The sequence below is a fragment of the Macrosteles quadrilineatus genome, unplaced genomic scaffold, assembly GCF_028750875.1.
Source record: "Macrosteles quadrilineatus isolate MER2022 unplaced genomic scaffold, UCM_ALF_1.0 Scaffold_8__2_contigs__length_117827958, whole genome shotgun sequence".
NCBI lineage: Eukaryota > Metazoa > Arthropoda > Insecta > Hemiptera > Cicadellidae > Macrosteles > Macrosteles quadrilineatus.
In genome coordinates this window covers 39,942,972-39,963,886 of record NW_026542601.1, presented here as the reverse complement: position 1 = coordinate 39,963,886, position 20,915 = coordinate 39,942,972, and the positions used below count along the sequence as shown (strand labels likewise).

At 34.9% G+C, this 20,915-nt stretch overlaps 1 protein-coding gene across 2 annotated transcripts in view; it reads left to right on the top strand.

Moving 5' to 3' along the window:
* LOC129000113 (poly(A) polymerase type 3-like) overlaps nt 1-20,634 on the top strand; it is a 37,954-nt gene extending 17,320 nt beyond the window's left edge. The window contains exons 5-14 of one of the 2 annotated variants that reach the window (XM_054427014.1): nt 570-720; nt 3,774-3,985; nt 6,649-6,854; nt 10,237-10,514; nt 12,277-12,346; nt 13,281-13,332; nt 13,868-14,011; nt 15,126-15,263; nt 17,096-17,159; nt 17,947-20,634. In XM_054427014.1, the coding sequence (XP_054282989.1) occupies nt 570-720; nt 3,774-3,985; nt 6,649-6,854; nt 10,237-10,514; nt 12,277-12,346; nt 13,281-13,332; nt 13,868-14,011; nt 15,126-15,263; nt 17,096-17,128 (1,284 nt within the window). In that variant the 3' untranslated portion in view covers nt 17,129-17,159; nt 17,947-20,634. The remainder of the gene's footprint in view (nt 1-569; nt 721-3,773; nt 3,986-6,648; nt 6,855-10,236; nt 10,515-12,276; nt 12,347-13,280; nt 13,333-13,867; nt 14,012-15,125; nt 15,264-17,095; nt 17,160-17,946) is intronic. The other variant, XM_054427013.1, reaches the window with a different exon arrangement.
* The last annotated feature ends 281 nt before the right edge of the window (nt 20,635-20,915 follow it).

Genomic DNA, 20,915 nt, shown 5'->3' with positions numbered 1-20,915 from the left:
CAAAGCTATAGTGGATGAACTGATGATATCAAGTGTGTTGACAAACGTGTTGCTGCTTTGCAGCGCATAGGAACAACAAAAAATAAATTTTAATTTTAATTAACATTTGACGTTCCTGTGGAAGCAAACTCAATTATAAACATTGTTACTTTATCTTCTGTTGGATTTCATGTCAAGATACTTTCTAATCCTCGCCATAGGCCTATGCTAAATTTACTTAGCAGGAAATCTAAGCAAGAAGAATGCTCTTCTATTGACAGGAAATATAACAAGTAGATTGATTAGTTATTTGAAAAAATCAACAGCATACAATTTCTAAACTTCATGACTTAGTGGCTGTCAAAATTACTTTTTGACTATGATGAATATTATATTTAGGCCTACTTATTTTATTTTTGTTTCGTTAAACTTTTTAATTTAGTAACCCCAATTTTCTTGTGTATCACACCTCCTAGAAATTGATAGGATTGATTATTAATTATCTTAAGATATTATCTGCACTGTTTACATTATCATGTTGTCTGTAATATTTTCAGTGATTGATTTCTAACATTATTTTCCGCTTCTAGGATTTAAAAGACGATTTGCTGTTAAAGAATTTAGATCAAAAATGTGTTCGAAGTTTGAACGGCTGTAGGGTAACAGATGAAATTCTTAGGTTGGTACCTAATATTGAAAACTTTCGCCTAGCCCTTCGAACTATCAAACTCTGGGCCAAAAGTAAGTATTCTCACATTTAATTATTTTAAATAGTTTTTAGATCAATAAACCCTCAAATAATTTGAGACTGGGATGGGGTTTATAGAAATACTATTTTTAACAGTTTAAGCATTTTTTCAGCTCCATAATGTTTGTTTAACACCCTTTGAAGTTATTAGTATATTAACTAAAAACATATATTTGGTTTATGGTCACTGTAGTATACATACAATTTTTGTTTATGAAGATGAGCTTTCAAAAACACTGTAGCAATAAAGCCCTGTAGGCCTATACATTGCCTCTGAGGATAGCCACAACACAAAGTAGCCTACTGTTTTTGTTTCTCAGTAAAAGAAAATGGGGGAGAACATATTATTTTCACTCAATAGGGGTTGTTATTAAAAAAAATAAATCATCCCCACCCATCAACCCTGTTAAAGGGGTTAAAAAATATTGTTGATGTAAAAAATTGGGGTAGCGGATTTCTATCCCCGGCCCGGATATTTACCCCCATGAAAAAACGCCTACGTCATTTTGACGTCACGAGGGGCGGGGCCAATACACGGTCGAGAAACAGCCCGCGACTGGGACATCTACCCCCAGAAATCTACCCCCGGCCATCTACCCCCCCCCCCCCCCCGGTCAGCTCTGTCACGTATCGGCCAATATTCATTGTTGTAATTGATTTTATTGACTGTTTTATGTAAATCAACGGCTCTTCGGTTAGTAATGTGATATGTCATTGTCTTGTTTAACATTATCTATCTTCCTAATGAAAGAGGCTGTAACAGCCCGTTTTCACCCGAACTACTTCACCGATTATGCTACTTCCTATTCCTAGAAGGGAATTAATAATGAAATAATTAATTAATTTATTGATCAACCAGTGGCAGGCTTTTTATCAACATTTGATTGCACTGTATTCTTACCTCTAGTAATCAGAAAATAGCCTCTTTCAATGATATGTATTAAATTTCACGATCTGTGCTCGTGCATGCGCCGTTAGCTGTTACTGTATGTGAAAGTTGGCCAAACATTTAAATCACTGTTTAGAAATAAATCAAATGCTTAAGGGTCAAACTTTTGAAGCCCTTTATCAAAATATGATATTCAATATAATATAATTAATTGATTGTTGAACAAGATATTTAGCGTAGTGACTAAAAGTTGTTCTGAAAAGCTGGTGTACCAGAGAAACACTTAATAAAGACATTTTTATTTATTTATATCGTTTTAATTACCATTTTGTGTTGCGCTAGATCTTAAGATTTAAAATTACACCCCGATCATAAAAATCGGTGAAGTAGTTCGGGTGAAAAAGGGCTGTTGCAGCCATTCCATTAGGAAGATAGATAATGTTAAACAAGACAATGACATATCACATGCCTAATACTAGATATTAGACGGCAATTACTAACCGAAGAGCCGTTGATTTACATAAAACAGTCACTAAAATCAATTACAACAATGAATATTGGCCGATACGTGGCAGAGCTGACCACGGGGGGTAGATGTCCGGGAGTAGATGTCCGGGGGTAGATTTCCAGTCGCGGGCTGTTTCTCGACCGTGTATAGGCCCCGCCCCTCGTGACGTCAAAATGACGTAGGCGTTTTTTCATGGGGGTAAATATCCGGGGGTAGAAATCCGGCGACCCAAAAAATTGCGGAACCTATGTTAATAAATAATTCCACGAACAGAATATTTCTATCTATTTTGGTTTTAAAAATAGAGATTTGTTTCCATATTTGTGAAATTTGTGCTTTTTCACATACAGTAAATCAAATTTTCGAATACCTGTCATTTTGGCTAGGGGTGAGATATCCACCTCGGGTTTGCGTCACTGTTTGCGTGTTTCTTTTGAAAAATCCTTTAAAATGAGGGGTCACTCAATAGGGGTTGCTATTTGAAAAAATAAGTGGCCCCCTACCCCCTACCCTGTTAGGGGGGCAGTGGCGTCATTTCACCAAATCCTTGGGGGGGGGGGGGGGGGAAACACCGGGGGGTATGGGGGTATACAATACCCCCAGGAAACTGGGGGCTCCCGGAAAATTTTGCAGTTTTGAAATAAAGAAGATGGGGTTAAGCTTATTTTAATTGTCAAAAGCACTTAGAATACAAACAAAATTGAGTAAAATTTATTTAAATTTAGGCAGAAAATTAATGAAACTAACAATTATTGACAACAGACAGAAACATAATAATATGTTTAGTAAGTTAGTCATCTAAGAAACGTGATCAATAGTGCCATGATGTATTAATATTATGTTCGTTGTTATTAGATTCATGCCCAATTTCTCTTGTACAACATTTACAGAATATTTTTTTCTCTAGCCCTTGCCCCCTCTGCCCTCCCCAAATGACGCCCCTGTAGGGGGGTTAAACAATATTTTTGATGTAAAAAATTGTGGAACCTTTGTTAACAATCAATGCCACAAACAGAATATTTCTATCTATTTCGGTTTTAAAAATACAGATTTGTTTAAAGACTTTATTTACGCACTGTATAAGACTATTTTTTCTATATATGTGTGACTATCCATATCTATACATAGATCTTCTATATGGGATACAGATAGTACATGGATACAGATAGTCTTGTACATGGACCCTGATAGTCACTATTAATTTTATTTTAAAATATATCATTATGACAAAACACCTGTTCTTATGTATGAATTGTACTTTATAAAGGACGTTTTGTGTTAATAGAACTAAGAAAAAAAGAAATAAACTCGGATCCATTCAAACTGGATCCAGCCCAAGATCCGATTTTTTGTGGATCCGATCGGGCGTCGTTTCTAGCTCAGATCTGGCGGATCCGGTAGTCCGGTATCCAGATCCGACCATCACTATCCTAAACCCTTTGCCATTTGTGTACGTTCTATTTAGTAGTATTACTATTCTTATGCATCTTGTGTTTATCTCCCGTATGTAATGGTATGTACAATGGCTTCTGCCGTGAATAAACAAATTTAATTGAATTGAACTCCCATTCCTCTTAGTTTTGTCACTTTTCACTTGAGTGTTTTGTCTAAGATTCACTTGGGTACATATTGACTACTTTGTCACACAGAGCACGGGATCTACAGCAATGTTCTGGGTTACCTGGGAGGAGTGTCATGGGCTATGTTGGTGGCTCGTACCTGTCAGTTGTATCCTAACGCTGTGGCTGCTACACTCGTTCACAAGTTCTTCCTAGTGTTCTCACAGTGGAAGTGGCCGCAGCCCGTTCTTCTCAAACAGCCTGACAACGTTAACCTGGGCTTTCAAGTCTGGGACCCTAGGGTAGGTAGAAGAATACGTTTATGCTCTCTACTTTGTAGAAACTGTAATGTATGTAAAGCAACTAGAAAATCAAAATTTTGTAAACATCTTTCACCCGTACAACACCAGATTAAATAGACCGGTAGAACTACACAATTTAGAATTTTTCAAAAAGAAAACGCAATATATGGGAATTAAATTTTTCTTTCATCTACCAAGGTCATTTCTTGGTGAACAAAACATAAGTAAAAGTAAGAATAACTTTAAGGAATATTTAAATTAGCTCCATATTCTCTAACAGTTTTTTCAATAACCAGAGTTTAGATTAATTGTTCATGAGTAAAAAATCAAATCAATTGATTAGAAAATGAATTTACATTACCATAAACATGAATTAATATACTTTTATTTTAGACAAAATTAGTATTATATACTTTGACACTATTTGTTGTACCATTGTACAAATGTATGAATAAAGAATATTTGAATTTAATTGGAATGGTACCGTACACCAGTGTCCCAGTAACCCAGACTAATTAGATAATTATTAGGGATGGACGGGTCCCAAAATTTCGGGAAATTTTCGGGAAAAAAATATTCCCGATTTCCGGGACGGGATTACATTTGATTCGGGAATTTTTCGGGACGGGATTTGGTCTGATTGTCGGCGATTTTGCCGCTTCGCGAGTGACGATAACGCCGCTATTGCGAGAGATGTTCCACGAACGCAGGAGGCGAAGTCATTTCGACGATCGCGCCGTGACAGCGGAGTCATACCGACGATCCCGCCGATACCGCGAGTCATACCGACGATCGTGCCGTGACCGCAGAGACATACCGATGATCGCACCGTGATAGCGAGTCATACCGACGATCACCCCGTAACCACGGAGTCATACCGACGATCACCCCGTAACCACGGAGACATACCGACGATCACCCTGTGACCACGGAGTCATAACAACGATCGCGCCGTGGCCGCAGAGTCATGCCGACGATCATTCCGTGACCGCGGAGTCATACCGACGATCACCCTGTGACCACGGAGTCATAACGACGATCGCGCCGTGGCCGCAGAGTCATGCCGACGATCATTCCGTGACCGTGGAGTCATACCGACGATCACCCCGTGACCGCGGAGTCATACCAACGATCACTCCGTTACCACGGAGTCATACCCGTGCCGTGACCGTGGAGTCATACCAACGATCACCCTGTGACCACAGAGTCATAACGACGATCACCCCGTGACCGCGGAGTCATATCGACGATTACGCCGTGACCGCGGAGTCATAACGACGATCGCACCGTGACCGCGAGTCATACCGACGATCACCCCGTGACCGCGAGTCATACCGACGATAACCCCGTGACCGCGAGTCATACCGACGATGACGCCGTGACCGCGAGTCATTTTAACGATCGCACCGTGACCGTCATTTTGACCGCAAGTCACATGTTTCAATAGGTACCTGTAAATTGTTGTAACCAAACCATTTTTTTGTTTTTATAGACCGTTGTGCCACAAACGGTAAAAATTGATTTCGTTTGTCTTTTTGGTAACTGCAATACTCAAGACTTTCTTTTTTTGCACAGGAAAAAATCCCGTCCCGTCCCGTCTCGAAAATCGGGAAGGAAATAAAAATCCCGTCCCGTCCCGTCCCGAACTAAAAATTCAATCCCGTCCATCCCTAGTAATTATGTTTCAAACTAATTCATATTGCCTACCTAATAGTTCGGCAAGAATGTAGTGAAATTGCATTGAAAACCTGAATCAATGTAATTTTTACTGTGAATGGTCATAAATTACTCCTGCGAAGACAGCAACACTGATTTTCTCCCAAAATCACGGAAACACTGTTATTATATCTTGTGATCATGTTGACATCTTGATCATCTTCCATGACTACAGAAATATCCTTTACTATCTACCAAGATTGTAGCATCATTTTGTATTATCTTCTACAATTATGTTACTCTTACTTACTGAAATCTTTATAAAACAACAACCTAGAAAGATTAACAACAGAACACTGTTAATGAGAATGGACAATCATTCATAGGCTATTTGTGATTATTAAACATTTCCTGGTTTAATACAAAATTTACAGTTTTTAGACTTCTCCCCTGTCATTGAAATCCTCATGTTTCTGGTCATCTTTACACCCTGACAAGTATTTCAGAACAAATAGTATTTGTTTTTTTACCGTATTTCTTCCTCTTAACTGGTGATTAGAATAGCAGGACGTTGATAATTAGTGGTTTTCTTATTTGTGGGACCCTGGTAACTAATCATAGAAAGAAACTTAGTAGAAACGAGAGATTAATAATTGTTAATAGATATTTGGATGTTATTAGATATTTTGTGGAGTCATATATCCCTAAGTCAGATTGAGGTTCTATTTAACTGGCTGGGTAGCTGAGTGGTTATAGTGCTCGCAATCAAAAGGTTGCTGGATCAATCCTGAGAAAAGTCAGGAGCTTTTTGATTTTTTGAAACAGGACCCAGCTGTCCCTGATCATTGGGCTTGCTAGATCAGAACAATGCAAGATCAGTATTATATTATAAATGTGTGTTTTTAACACTTACTCCCAGTGAGCAAGTAAATTTTGATTGGGTTCTCATGTGAGATGACAAGTTAATGAGATTTTAAGCACTAAATCAGAGATTGTATATTTTGCAGGTAAATGTATCGGATCGCTATCACCTAATGCCTATCATCACACCAGCCTATCCTCAACAGAACTCGACTTTCAACGTCTCCGTGTCAACCAGAACAGTGATGCAAGAAGAGTTTAAACAAGGCCTTCAAACAACGGAAGACATTGTTTATGGAAAATGCGGCTGGGACAGATTGTTTGAAGCACCAAATTTCTTTGCCAAATACAAGTATGATATTTTTTAGTGTTTATAACCATATTAGTAGAACTCGTTGTTCAAAGCGCAGGTTTTTATATAACTGTAAGAGTTTTTTTTTTTTTTTTTTTAGAACAGTTTGCTTTTCAAATTCAACCCTTATTTATTAGTTCAACATACTCAGAAATCTGACGCTGCTGTAAATTAGTTTTTGGTTGAAACAAAAACTGTAAAGTTTGATTCTTTTTGTGACGAGAGTCTTGCATCTTTTTAGATGTGGGTCTGCGGTCCTTACAGTGAACAAAAGTAATTATTGGGTAGACTAAATACATTACTGTGATTTGTTTGGTGATTTGCTCTATTTGAACGCGGGACCTTAGATACCGATATCCTGCGCTTTCCCATTAGACTTGCTTGCTCCTCCAATCACTAATGGATATGATTTAAGTGATAATGCCTTGATAGGCCTAGCCTGGAGTAATGTGAAAACGTTTTCTGACAACAGCCTAGTGCCCTAGGATGTGAAGGTGGGACAAAAAAAAATACTGTGCATTGTTTGATTATTTGTTACCTAAACCAAGGCCACGCTATACTACAGGCCAGAGTCCCCCCCTCCACTCGCGCTACTACGTCACTGAATCAGCCGAACGCCCAGCCTTGTCGACGCCACCGCCATTAGGCTAGTAGCTTACACCTGTCGCATTGCCACCCTTCCTGAGCTTTCTTTTGGTGCCTATTGTAGTGACAACTTCTCATTAAGTTTTTTTAAATCATTTATTATTTTTAATTGAAGATGACAATTGATAGTAATAATAGTGTGTTTTGACAACTTCGTAGTGGAAGATGCTGACCTCATGTTGTGTACCGGGGTGTCGAAGCAACTATCGTGCTGGTGAAAAAGTTATAGTTTTTCGCTTTCTATAAGTAATAGAGTGTAACTATAAGTGAGTGTAACTCACTCACTGATCAGATACTAATGTTTACCCACTTCTAGATCAGCTAGATATTTGAAATTTTAGACCGTCTTGGCCTCAAACCACCCAGAAAATTCCCAAAAAGTGACATTTTCAAATTTTAACCCTCCCAAAGAAATTCAAAATGGTAGATTTTAGAAAATTTTGAAAAAGGGTTTTTTTTTACGCTTGTTGTGGCTAAACCATTGATCTAATAAAAAAAAACAGAGAACACTTACTGTATTTAGATTTAGTTTTGTTTAAGGAAAGGCTCTAACCCAGGATTTTAAATTGTAGAAAAAGGAGGATAGCAGCTAGCTTACCTTGAAAGTGTGGGTAGGCCATAGAAGTAGAACTATTAGAATAGGGATGGTCAAGTCTCGAAATTTCGGGAAATTTTCGGGAAATTTTAAATCTCGTTACACGAGACGAGATTTCTTTTTAGCCGAGATTTTTATCGAGACGAGAATAAAAAAAAAAATAAAATAAAAAAATAAAAACGCCTGCAGAAAGTCAATGCAATACCCGCAATACAGGAGCGTGTTGTAGTTGCGTTTCCTTTGCGAAGGCGTTCTTATTTAATTAATTCTTAAAATGTAAATATTACTTTAATTATTTTAATAACATTTGAGAAGTTTTGTTAAGTGTTAGCAGTGTGAGGAATGTTTTATTACTATAAAAAAATTCAAAACAAGTAACTATTTTATAAAAATTAATATTTTATTTTATGATTTATTTTATTTTAGGATAAGTTGAACTCTATCCTAACTGATATCACTGTTTCCTAATCGTAGGCATTTTTAATAATTTAGGCGTGATTAATAAAAAAATGTTATGCTGATGTTTTTTAATAAAAGATTGTAAATATTCTTGCCTATTATCATTATTTTTGTATTTAAACAGTCATCTAACAATGTTACAAAATCAGGTAAAAATTCCGAACGTGCATTTCCCGTTGTGTATGAGAAGGGAAATCCCGTCTCGATCTCGGCTCGAAAGTTTTTGAGAAATGAAAAATCTCGTCTCGTCTCGTCTCGAACTAAAAATCTAATCTCGTCCATCCCTACATAGAACAATAGAACTACTTGTTCTATGGCCTACCCACACTTTCAAGGTAAGCTAGCTGCTATCCTCCTTTTTCCTACAATTTATGTATTTAGATTTAAACAAGCTAAACATTTTTAAGTTAATGATTTTTTCCACTCCTTCACCCTTATATTTCGCTGTAAACATCAAATTTTGGAATTTTTTCTTTGTGTTTCTTTGTTTAAACGTCTATTGCGGCTCAACCGTAGGTCTGATCACGAAACGGAGGACACAGGAGTTCCTTATTTTTGAGGATCTACAACTTTGTAATTTACCATTTTCTTCCATCTTCACTCCTTCACCCCCAAATTCACACTAGTAAGAACTTGGAAATGATGCCTTTTTCCCGGTTGTTTGTGGGTTTCGGCTGGCCTGGAGCAGATTAAAAACATTTTGGGCATGTTTGACCTGATAAATTACTTATTTTTTACATACCGTCTAAAGTGTATTCTTAACTATTTTTGGAGTTTTACTCGCCCTACCCAACCCTCAAAATTGGGGTATGATTTTAATAAAAATAAAAAATTCCGATTTTGAAGATTCCCTTCAATTTAAACTTAAACAAACGTAAGATTATATAAAATCAAACAAATGTTTTGTAGTTTTGGAATTTTTGTAGGTTTGATGGTCTGAAATGGTAATTTTAAAAATTACTACCATTTTGGAAATCCCCATTTATGTCAGGCACTAATATTTTACCCCCCCCCCCCCCCCCCTCTTGCTGGAACGGGACAATTGGCAATAATAATGTTTCCTATAAATGTACTTTTAACTTTTCATGTTTTAAACGGTGGCCCAGTCTTGAAGCTGATAATTTTAATTTAAAATTCCAATGTTATTCTTATGGAGAAAATAAAAACTGTTGTAGTTTACTTGTTTATGGATATATGTTGATAAAATTTGGCAAATTTATTTATTTCATCCCATACTATTGACATTTGGTCAGAAAACACTTTTTACCTTCCCTGTAGCAGCAAACCTAAGCACTTGTTAAATCTAATGTTATTTAAATTTGGCATAAATATGTCTTATTTATGGAAATATTTGAGTACAAATTTAATCAGACAAGTTGAAATTTTCTTAGTCTGCAGGTTTGCTGCTGCGGGAGTATTAATTATTTGACGTAGTAGAAGTCCATGAATTAAAATTTAAGTGCACTAAGAAAACAGTTATTTAGAAAAAAAGTTTAACTTTAAACAAATTCTAAACATGTTTTGTGCATTGTAAGTTGTATTTGTTGTTATAATAGTAGAATTGAATGCTGAATAAAATGACTAAACGAGAATCTTCCATTTTTTTATTCATGGACCTAAGTCTAATAGGGTTTTTTTTGTTTTAGTAATTAACGCCAAACAAATATAACCAAACATTTCCAGGCATTTCATAGTACTGATAGCGAGTTCCACTTGTGCCGAAGACCAGCTGGAGTGGTGTGGTCTGATAGAGTCCAAAGTGAGGTATCTCATCATGAACTTGGAGCGTAACCAACACATAGTGCTGGCCCATGTCAACCCAGAGTGCCACTCGGGTGTTCCACCCGCACCCGACCAGACCAACGCACCCACCAACATGTGGTTCATTGGCCTAGTTTTCGCCAAGACTGAGAACCTCAATGTCGACCTCACTTACGACATTCAACACTTCACAAACGCTGGTATTGTACTGTAGTACTACGGGTAGATAGTCGGGGATGGTGTTTAAACACTCGTCTTATTTTTAATTTCATCTAAGGATTTGGTATCGTTAGTTTTGATCCAGTAAAATTACTCCTCTCAGTTCCATTCTTCACTCATCTTATTTTCCTCCTGGTTTGTAATTAAATATCTTGAGTGGGATCCTCAGGAATTCAATGAAGTTTAATTTTTGTGTATGTATAGGCACAGTGGCGTCATCCTGTAATCTAGCTACTTGGAAGTCACGAATTGTGGATATTTATAGGCATGCACTGTGGATGCGATGCTCCCTGGTGTGGATTAACATCCGCACTAGTGAGTACTACGACTATCCGCAGTACTATCCTGATAATTAGAACAATTAGTTAATTACAAGGAAAAAAGACTACAAGACCGCACCACTCATCCTACACCCATCCTTCACTCATATTTGGGTTTAAATACGCACATAGTGGCGTCCCCATCTTAAATAATTGATAATTGATGTTATAGACTATCATCAAAGTTGTCCTTGTTTGTATCGTAAAATGATAGAAATTTACTCAAACCAACTAATAATTTCAGGGTTCCCACGGACCTGGAAAGTCAGGGAAACAGGTATAGGGTCAGGGATGGTCAGGGAAAGTTTTTTTAAAAGGCCGCAAGTCAGGGAAAAACTAAAAATAATGTTAGGTCAGGGAAATTTACTAAAAACTTCTATAGATCACCTTAATTTTTTGGATGATAAAACTTATTTTATTATGTATTTTTATTTATTTACAGAATGCCAGGATTATCATAAAATGCCAGGACATTTGCCAATTACAGTATAATACTTAAAACTAAATAGAATTATTAAAATTGAAACAAAATAATTGTAGGCCTAATACTTAAAATCCTACCAATTTCCACTTTAAAAAATTCATTTAAAGAATAAAATGTTTTTGTTAGCAACCAGTCTTTGCATTCGTTTTTATAAAAGAGAAATTCACTAAAATTTAACTTTGGATAGTAATATTGAAATGAGATAGTTGCTGAAAAGATTACTAAGTTCTGAAAAATCTGTGGTATGTATGTAATTTTTATTACCATTTTTTGTTTTATTTAGAGCTAAGTATTTAGAATTTGATTTCTTATTTGGTATTGTATTAATAAATATCCCTGCCACAGCACCTCTCAGATTATGCAAATTTCCTTTTACCTGGCTGGATTTCTAAAATATTCCTTTAAAATTATTTCCTATTCAAATAAGATTAATTTTAATAAATACAGATTTGTTAGCTATAGGATTGTTGGTAAAGAAAATATAATAAGGAGTGCTTTTGATTAAAATCTTGATAGGTTAATATGAAATAAACAAATTTGTAAAAAAAAAAGTAAATCGGTCGGCAGTCTAGGTCTTATCATGAGACCCGTGGTAATAGCAGGTCCCTATTAAGGGAATATGACTAGAATGAGGTGTAATGGCGGATATGGGGATGGTGGTGGCCGTATTACATATAAAAAAAGTTGTTTTTAAGCGATAAAGACTTGACTTATATGTAAATATTAAGAAAACTCACAGTACCCAAAATATGCCGTGGTCAGGGAAATGAACAGAAATCGGTCAGGGAAAGTCAGGGAATTCACTTAAGATATTTTTGTGGGAACCTCTGAACTTGAAAGCTGTTGTAATTCAAACATTACTGTTGTTTGAGTTAGAACCTTTAGACTTGTTAAAATCTGTATAAAAATAACCTAGAACAGTTCTTAAATTATTTTCAGTTCATCGGCAAGCAGGAATGATTAAGATGATAAAAGAAGGGATGAAGATTGAGGCTCGGTATGTTAGAAGGTAAGTACTTTATTATACTTCAAGTAAAGGGTTGTTATGTTTATTGTTTGATTGCCCTTTGAATTTCGTTGTTTTGGGATCAAGTTGTTTTGTTGAACAAGTTTAAGTTTGTTTAAGAGTTTTTCATTTGAAAATATGTTTGTGTTATAAAGTTTGATAAAAATCAAGAGAAATTAAAACCTGCTAATAAGAAAACTGCATAACTTTTTTGTAAAAAAAGTATTTTGAAAATATTTTTTGAATAAGTAAATTTAAGTTCTTGGATTTTTCTGTAATATTTTGCTTTGTAAAGCATCGGTTCATTTTAAACTCACTACTGAAAATAAACTAGTAAGTGCTCTTACCTCTAACAATGTAACAAATGTAAGCTGAAAAAAAGATTACATACTATTATTACCTTCTTGAATAACTTTATGTTATTCTTTATTGCAGACTAAGTTACTGCAAAAATTTGAGCTCGTCAAAATTAAATTTTTTATAAATTTACTACATGTTACTTGTTAACTGAAAAGTTTTATCGATCAAAATTTTAATCTCCAGCCCTAAAAACTTAATTGTAACACAGAGAAGTAAGGTACAGAGGAACCACTCAATGAATGGTAGCCTCTTAAGTGGTGTCTAGGGCAAAGTCCAAAACTGCCCCCCCCCCCCTTGTGTACTACAACGTTTATGGTTGAGAAAGACCTTATGCTCCGTGTAATAGGAATTTCCGCACAGTGCTTGCCGCTTGGGCTCTTCCTTGCTTGTACACAATTATAATATATTCCCACACAACATACTAGATCTGAAAACGCACTGTTGTCCCATAATTAGTTTGTTTCCTCTGTACCTTACTCCTCTGTGTTTGTAACTCATTGTATTCTATGTTATTCTTCTTTGTGCAAATATCTTTTCCTTAATAGTTTATTATTTAATTATTTTTTTTTAATTTCAGGAAGCAGCTGTCAGCATATTTACCTGCGTATTTACTTAAGAGAGAAAGAAAGGTGAGTAGTGTACTACCAAGAGTCTAGATAACAATACTTGTCGAAGATAGGTAAGTTAAGAAACGGAATCATATTACCGTCAAAAGTTATGGGTAAGTGGCTTCTAAATGAGTTGCAAAATTAGTTTTTAATGGAATTTTTTACAATGTCATTAACACATAACAGTATATTCAGATTGTTCTGTGAGAGTACAGTGTTTAAGCTATAGGCCTACACATGCAAGGGTTGGTACAACTGTTGTGAATCCAACGCATTTTTTTGCAAGACTAGCAAACAAATTACTGCGTACACATAGAGCAGTTTCTCTGACAGCAGTTCTGGGAAGTTCCTCGTGGAATACAGGAAAGCAGCGCACTTCGAGTTTTGATTTTTTGGATTGGACTGTAAACACATGATCAGGGGAACACATTTTTTAGTAGGCGACATCTAGCTTTTTTGTATGTTTACCGTGTATATGCAACTTACATGAACTATAAAAGCTTACTACTGTATAATGCAATAACATTCAATTTACTTGTCTATTGTGAATTGTCAGGTTTCCACGAGCTCCACGTCCGCTCCCAACGGAAGTGTTTCTCCCCAGACAAACTCTACAAGTGAAGTCCCAAACAGAAAGAGGCATTCCGATTCAAACATGGACACAGGCGCAAAGAAATCCAAACACAGCATAGACGTGCCTGTAAGTAAACCCATTGACTTCGGATACGGCAAGTAGATAAGTACTTCATTATGATAAATATTTTTGGGCATCACTCACGTTATTGAAATCAGGAGAACACAGTCCTTGTCATATCACAGTTCATTGCAAAAATACAAAAATAAAATTAAAACTAAATATAAAATCACAGACTAAAATTCTCAACTCCGACGTTTCGCCGCACCAGACTCACAACGTTTAAGTGATTTTTAGTGATTTTAAGTGAGAAGAAAAAATAACCTTGACTGAAAAAATAACGTTGATATTGGTATGGCGAAACGTCAAAGTTGAGAACTTTAGTCTGTGATTTTATATTAAGTTTTATTTTTATTTTTTATCAATGTGTAGGCCTATGTGCAATGAACTGTGATATGTGATAAGACAAGGACTGTGTTCTCCTGATTTCAATAAGGTGAGTGATACCCAAAGATATATCATGCTGAAGTATTGACCTCACCTAAAATACCATGTCGTTTAGAAATAGATAAGTCCTGTTGGTGGCCTTAGTACTTGCTAAGTCAGCTGGTTCATGAACCAAAACCATTGCCCAAGGACAGCTGGGCAAAGTTTAAAAGCATCAATCTTACTTACGAATAAAACCAGTGTACCTCTGTTAATACAAAAAGCTTAACCAATTTTTTTTAAATTTCATTGTATGTTTGTTTTATCAATATAATTTTCTAAAAATGATAAAATGATTACCTTATCCAACCATGGTGGAAGGAAAAAACAGGTGTGCTATTCCCATCATATGCTGACGTCACCCAGATTGCAAACAAAAAATCACCTGATTGTATTGCAATATTACAGTAATTATATATTTGTTTTGATTTGATTGTTATTGTTATTGTATTGTATTGTTATTTTATTGTATTGAATTCTTCTTTAACATCAAACTTAAAACCTTTTGGTAATACTTTAACTATTTCCATGTTCTTATCAATAGACGTGCCAATTTTAAAGAATAATAATTTTTGAAAGCGTTTGATCTTAACCAAAAGTTCTTAATTTCATTATATGCTTGCTTCATCAATATCCTCTTTTGTAAGTGTTTGACCTGATTGTTTGTTAAACATGTAAATTTGTTGTGTTTTAGGACGACTCCCCAAACAATTCAATAATAGTGCAATGCAACACTGACGACTCAAATTCTGCCATGTCAGAAGATGAAAGGTTATATGCCACTCTCAACAATCCACCTTTAATGAACGATACTTTGCCCATCACAAATGAGGTCTGTTATTTATTCAGCTTTTAATAACATTTTGTGTATTTTAAGTAGTTTTGAGGTATGTTGTATATTTTGTTAAGTTTGTTTAACTAGAGTTCCGAATCAGCAGTTTTGTAAAATCTTGTTTCGACGATCAGAGATTAGGAATTGGTTTATCATTGATGAAAGTGAAGTACTGGTTAAGGTAACCACAATTTAAATAGTTTGTCAGTAGGTTGTTCATTGCAGTTTTTATAAATTTGCTGTTTTACAAGTTTTGAATCTGTTTATTCATTATTGATTTTTATTGTTGCTGGATTTGTAAATTTCTAAATCGCTTTTAATATATTTTGTATGTTATGATATCTAAAGATACTGAAAACTTTAACTTATATGATTGTATAATATTCCATACTCGTCTGCGGAGGCAAAGATCAAAATTGGTCTCCAAGGGTCAAGATTGGTCAACAGTAGTAAAAATATCTATCTCAAAATTCTCAATGTTTAGGCCTACTAATTATAGCTTATGTTCGTTATGAATTTTCTAGCATAGAAATCTTCACGGTTAAAATAATAGGTTTTTAACACTTTTATTTGTTGTGGAATATGAATAAACAAACTAATTTGAACTAAAGTAGAGTAGGCCTAATCAAGTCTAATCAAGTGATAACGTTGAGTTCGGATGTTTGTGCTCTGGACCAACGAGTCGCAAAGAATATTTAAAGAACACATCCCTAGTCACCATTTCTTGTCAAGTTGGATATGTTCTAGTTTATGCCAGAGCAGATGCAAGAGGACCCCTAAGGAAGGTTTGTTTTGGTGAGCATATTGCTAGTGTCGGTCCCGGTAAAATGTTGATGACTACATACTCAGCTTTTTCTTTATGACAGTTTATTTTTTAGTTAATAATTGTTTCACGATTGCAGTTAATTTGTTACAATGGAACCTCACTTAAAAAAAATGCATCAGCAATCTTACACATACTTTTTCCCCATTAGCTTGTCAAGAACCCTTATAATGGCAAGCGGTGGGAGTAACTATGATGTTTTATCAGGAAAATCACAAAAGTTGCATTAAATTTAGTAATGTAATTTTTACATCATTTGGGGTTGTACCATTTTGTTTAGGGTTGAAAAGACCATAACATACTCCATTTTAAACAAAATTGTCTTAGTCGTTTTTGTGAAAAACCGATTTTCTGTAATTTTATATATTTTTATGAGAGAAGCACCATAAAAAATAAAATTTCAAAAAACTAAAAAATACCTGGAGATACCATAGATTTGTACACACATACAAAATTTCATGAAAATTTGATCACAGGTGTAGTCTGTAGGCCTAGCTCTGTTCACATCCACACAGACATCACATCGAAAATCACTTTTTAGGGTTCAGGGAGGCCCAAAACGGATATTTACACCCAAAATTCCAACAATATTTTTTCCACCTAAGACTCAAACTCAAAGATTTTGTTGAGTAAAATACTTTCTTCTATAAACTATGTATAGCGGAAGAATGTAAAAAAAAAGAATTAACAGAAACTAACATAGTGTTAAATGACACACAAGGCTATGGTTCACTAAGTCAGAACCCACAGTTTCTTTTGTGTCAGTAGTGTCGTCAGATTAAATTCATTGACAGATTGGTAGGTTATTGTAAAGTGGCAACCAAGTGAATGAATTTTGTTTGGCGTCCTGAAACGAGCTATAAAAGCCTGTCCCTAAAAACTACGGCTCTTGGTTAAGCCAATCTACTAACTAATTGATAGAGTTTAAGAAAATCATTTCAAATCTACAGTTGACAATAAGTGATCTCAATTTTAACATTCTTGCATGCGTGAAATTGGTTTGTTTCAGGAAAGCCCGAAGGAGGAGGTGGTCTGCACATGACCTTTGCTGGCACAGTAGAAGGCTCTTGACAGTGAGTAACATCACACGTGACAAGTAATCTAACATGTTAAACTAGTGTTTTACTGCCAATAGTCGTAAAAAGTTGCTTTTGATACTCAAAGTCAAAATAAATTTTAGGTCTACAGTAGTTAGCACTAAAAATCATTTTAGAAGAATTTCAAGTGTCAATTTCAAATCAAGAGTCGTAAAATATTAGTCTTGAAACTTAAGTCTCAAATTTAAGTACAATTATTTTATTTCAATAATATATCACGTGGAATAATTTTGTACGAAACTTTCTCACAATCAAATATTTTTGAACCAGTAGTGGAACTCATTATTTATTTTTTTATTTTTTTTTTTGTTTAGGTGAAGATCATAGCAATTAAGTAATCATCTCCCGCAATCGCAGCAACATCAGTGATAATTTCAAATGATCATTGTGAGACTCCAGGTTGCCAAGCAGTTGCTAAATCATTGTATTTTGAAAAAACAAAAGCACACGGAAAATTCCAACATTTCCAATTAGGATTCTTTGACTTACCACCTTGAACAAACTAAATATTAGATATGATATTTGATTCTCAAATTCAGCTTATCAAATTGGTAATCAAATCTGTTCTTAAGATTTGGTAGATTTGAGACTTGAGATTCTGTTTAAACCCATCTCTAGAACACATTTAATATTTGGAATTCACTGTAATGTATCCAGTAGAAGTTTGTACATCTCACATGTTACCACTTCAAGTAAAGTGTTAAATTGTTAATATTAATACAAGTAAAGTGTTTGTTGAGTATGTTTATTGTTTTTGAAACAGACTGATGGTGTTGCAGAAGCAGAAAGCAGGAATGCTGATCTCTCGGCTCCCGTAGTTCTTAAGTCATAATGTTAATTGGTATACTTGACAGGCTAAGGACTGGACCTCCCAATGCCTTCGATACTGCCTTCATCAGGTCTCGGTTCTGTTTCGTTCTGTAATCCTTCACTGCCAGGCAAACATTGTCGACAGTCTTCTAAAGTCTCGTTCAGGCTGTAACTGAGCCAAACGTCGCATTTGTCGAAGCTTTCAGAAGACTTTCCCAGATTTTAAGGAAAACCACAGCTCAGAGGCTTGAAATTTGAAGACGCTTCCCTTCGAACGAAGCTCCTTTAGATTAACCCTCGGAACATTTTTATTCCTGTAAATTAATTTGTATTTTTTACTATATTGTTGGTAGCTTATAAGCTTTATTTATATTAAGTGTTTGTTGTTGATGAATTTGTGTTTTACAAAACTTTAACACAAGGATATACAAAATTTGTAATTGGTTTTGCAATTACAATAGTCAATAAATCAATTGTTGAGATGGTAGATCATCATATCTATCATCTGAATGTGAGGTGTATGGTTTGTTACAGAAACACAGACAATGAATGTCCTTATGTTAAGTAATATAAGACCGTTATCCCCTTGTGCGTATTTGTTCCAACTAATTAATGAATCATAAACGATTGTCACTCGTATATGTATGTTATTACTGACTTGCTGCTATCCGTGCTTTGTAACGGGAAGAGGACGTGAAAAAGAATAATGTGGTTCTTTAGATGTGCTGTATGGAATAGTTACAAATTTTCAAAAGTTTTTCTAACCCCTTCATTGCTTGCTAGAATTTTATTAAATATCATCCAATCATTTTACTTGTTTTGCATGATTCTAGCATCATTTACTTCCATCGCAATGATTACAAGGTATAAAGGTATGCTTGTGTAATAGTATATTTCGTACCTAGGGTCAAAAATGAGGTTTTGCTGGCTCGAGATAGTTTTTAAAACAATCGAGAGCTGCAAAACCGTTTCGGTCCGTGGTACAAACGCTATTTTTTACCACACTATATCCTATTACCACTATTCACCACAATAATAATGCACACTGATAGTCAACACAACTACAACTTTAAGGTTATGTGAAGAAATAATTTGAGGTATCAGCAAAAATAATAATAAATAGTTGCTAGGCATCGGTGACAATAAAACAATTCTATTGCAATGCTATGGATACTGATTGTGTATTTAATATGAATTCATGTTTTAAGAAAGTAAGTGGGCAGCTGATTTTGCGGCCCTAGGGATGTAAAAACCTTCTTGGTCCCCAAATAACGATGACAGCTGGCATTGCCAGCAAAACGTAACTTTCAGCCACCAATTAACGTATGTAAAACAGCTAAAAACATCATAGTGTGTAGTAGTGCCATCGTCTATTGGTTACAATGTTGTTGTGACCATTTTTCTTTTAAATGTCTTAGACATCATCATTGTTTCCCAAAATTGCGGAAAAAGTCTTGTTTATCTCCAGAGGTCATCAACGTCTTCCGCGATCTTGGAAAGATACCGAAAGTTTCCCGCGGTCACTTATGACAATATTGTCATTTCTGCGATTATGGAAAATCCTAGACAAATCATGCGATGATGGTAAAAATCATCTTCATCTTTGGCGATCGTTTTGTTGGTAAATATTTAACATCTCCCGAACTCGCGGGGGCATCACTATCGTTTCCCTCGATCCCAGAAACTTTATTGTTGTTATCTACAATCGTGGCAATCTCCTGAGGTAACGTATAACTCATCGTCTTAGACAATTGCAAGAAAATTTGAGCTTCTCTCGTGGTTATGCAATTGCGGAAAAATTCTGAATATCTTCTACCGCAACATTATTGTTTTCCCACAATTGCGGCAAAATCCTTAACATGCTGCTCCTCAGTTTCTTAGGCGACAGATTAGTGGGGTTGTACTGTAACTCAAACTTTTTTTTTCAATCACAAATGAAAAATAAATTAAACAAAAATGTATTTTGAAATAAAAATGTTTAGTAATACAGAGGTCAGTCACAATTAGTTTCAATTTCCAGGGTTCCACCTTACCCAGTTTTTGGATATCTTAAAAATGTTAATCACGCCGACAGAATAAAAATGTATTTGACTATGTTTATGATATGTTTATATTTTGGTGTTTCTCTATGCCATTGGCATTTTTGTTTGTTGTAAGGAAACAGTCCAAACCGTTCTTATTATGTTCTAATGCCTACCTTTTGACAGCGTAATTAACTACCAATGTTAAATAACATCTTGGTCCGTAAACATTTGGAATTGAACTAGCTACCTTCAGATTTGAAGGTCAGCACTACAACTACTCGTTAACCGAGACCTTTATGAACACACTGTATGTTTAATTAGTAGGAAGTGAGTACAAAATAATATGACATCCTAAATTAAAGTTAATTGATTTTAACTTTACATCAGTTTTCTAAGAATTGATAACTTTCCAAAAATTTTGTGTTGAATATTATTTAGATTGATTTAACAAATCACCATTCACATTAAGTTAGAAAACTTTCAAATTAAGTAAAGATCCAAATTTTCTTAAATTGTAGATTTTGCAGCACAATTTTATGGGTATGATATTTGATATGGGTAGTTTTATTCATTTTAATGTATCATATTTATAAAATTAAACATCATCATAGTTAAGGAACGATCAAGAACTTGTATCACAATATTTAATAATGATTTATTACTGATATTGATCAAATAATTTTTACTGTTGCCATCTTTTACTTGAGGATAATATTGTTTATTATATTGTTTACTTTGACATATTTCAGTAATCATGAATATAATTAGCAATTTTATATCATTAAAGCTTCCTCTAATTATCTGTTTCTACTAGACTTTTCAAACTAAAAACAGATTTTAGCTGGGAATGATTTTGTAATTTTTTGATAATCCATGTTAATTTAATAATAGCAATGTT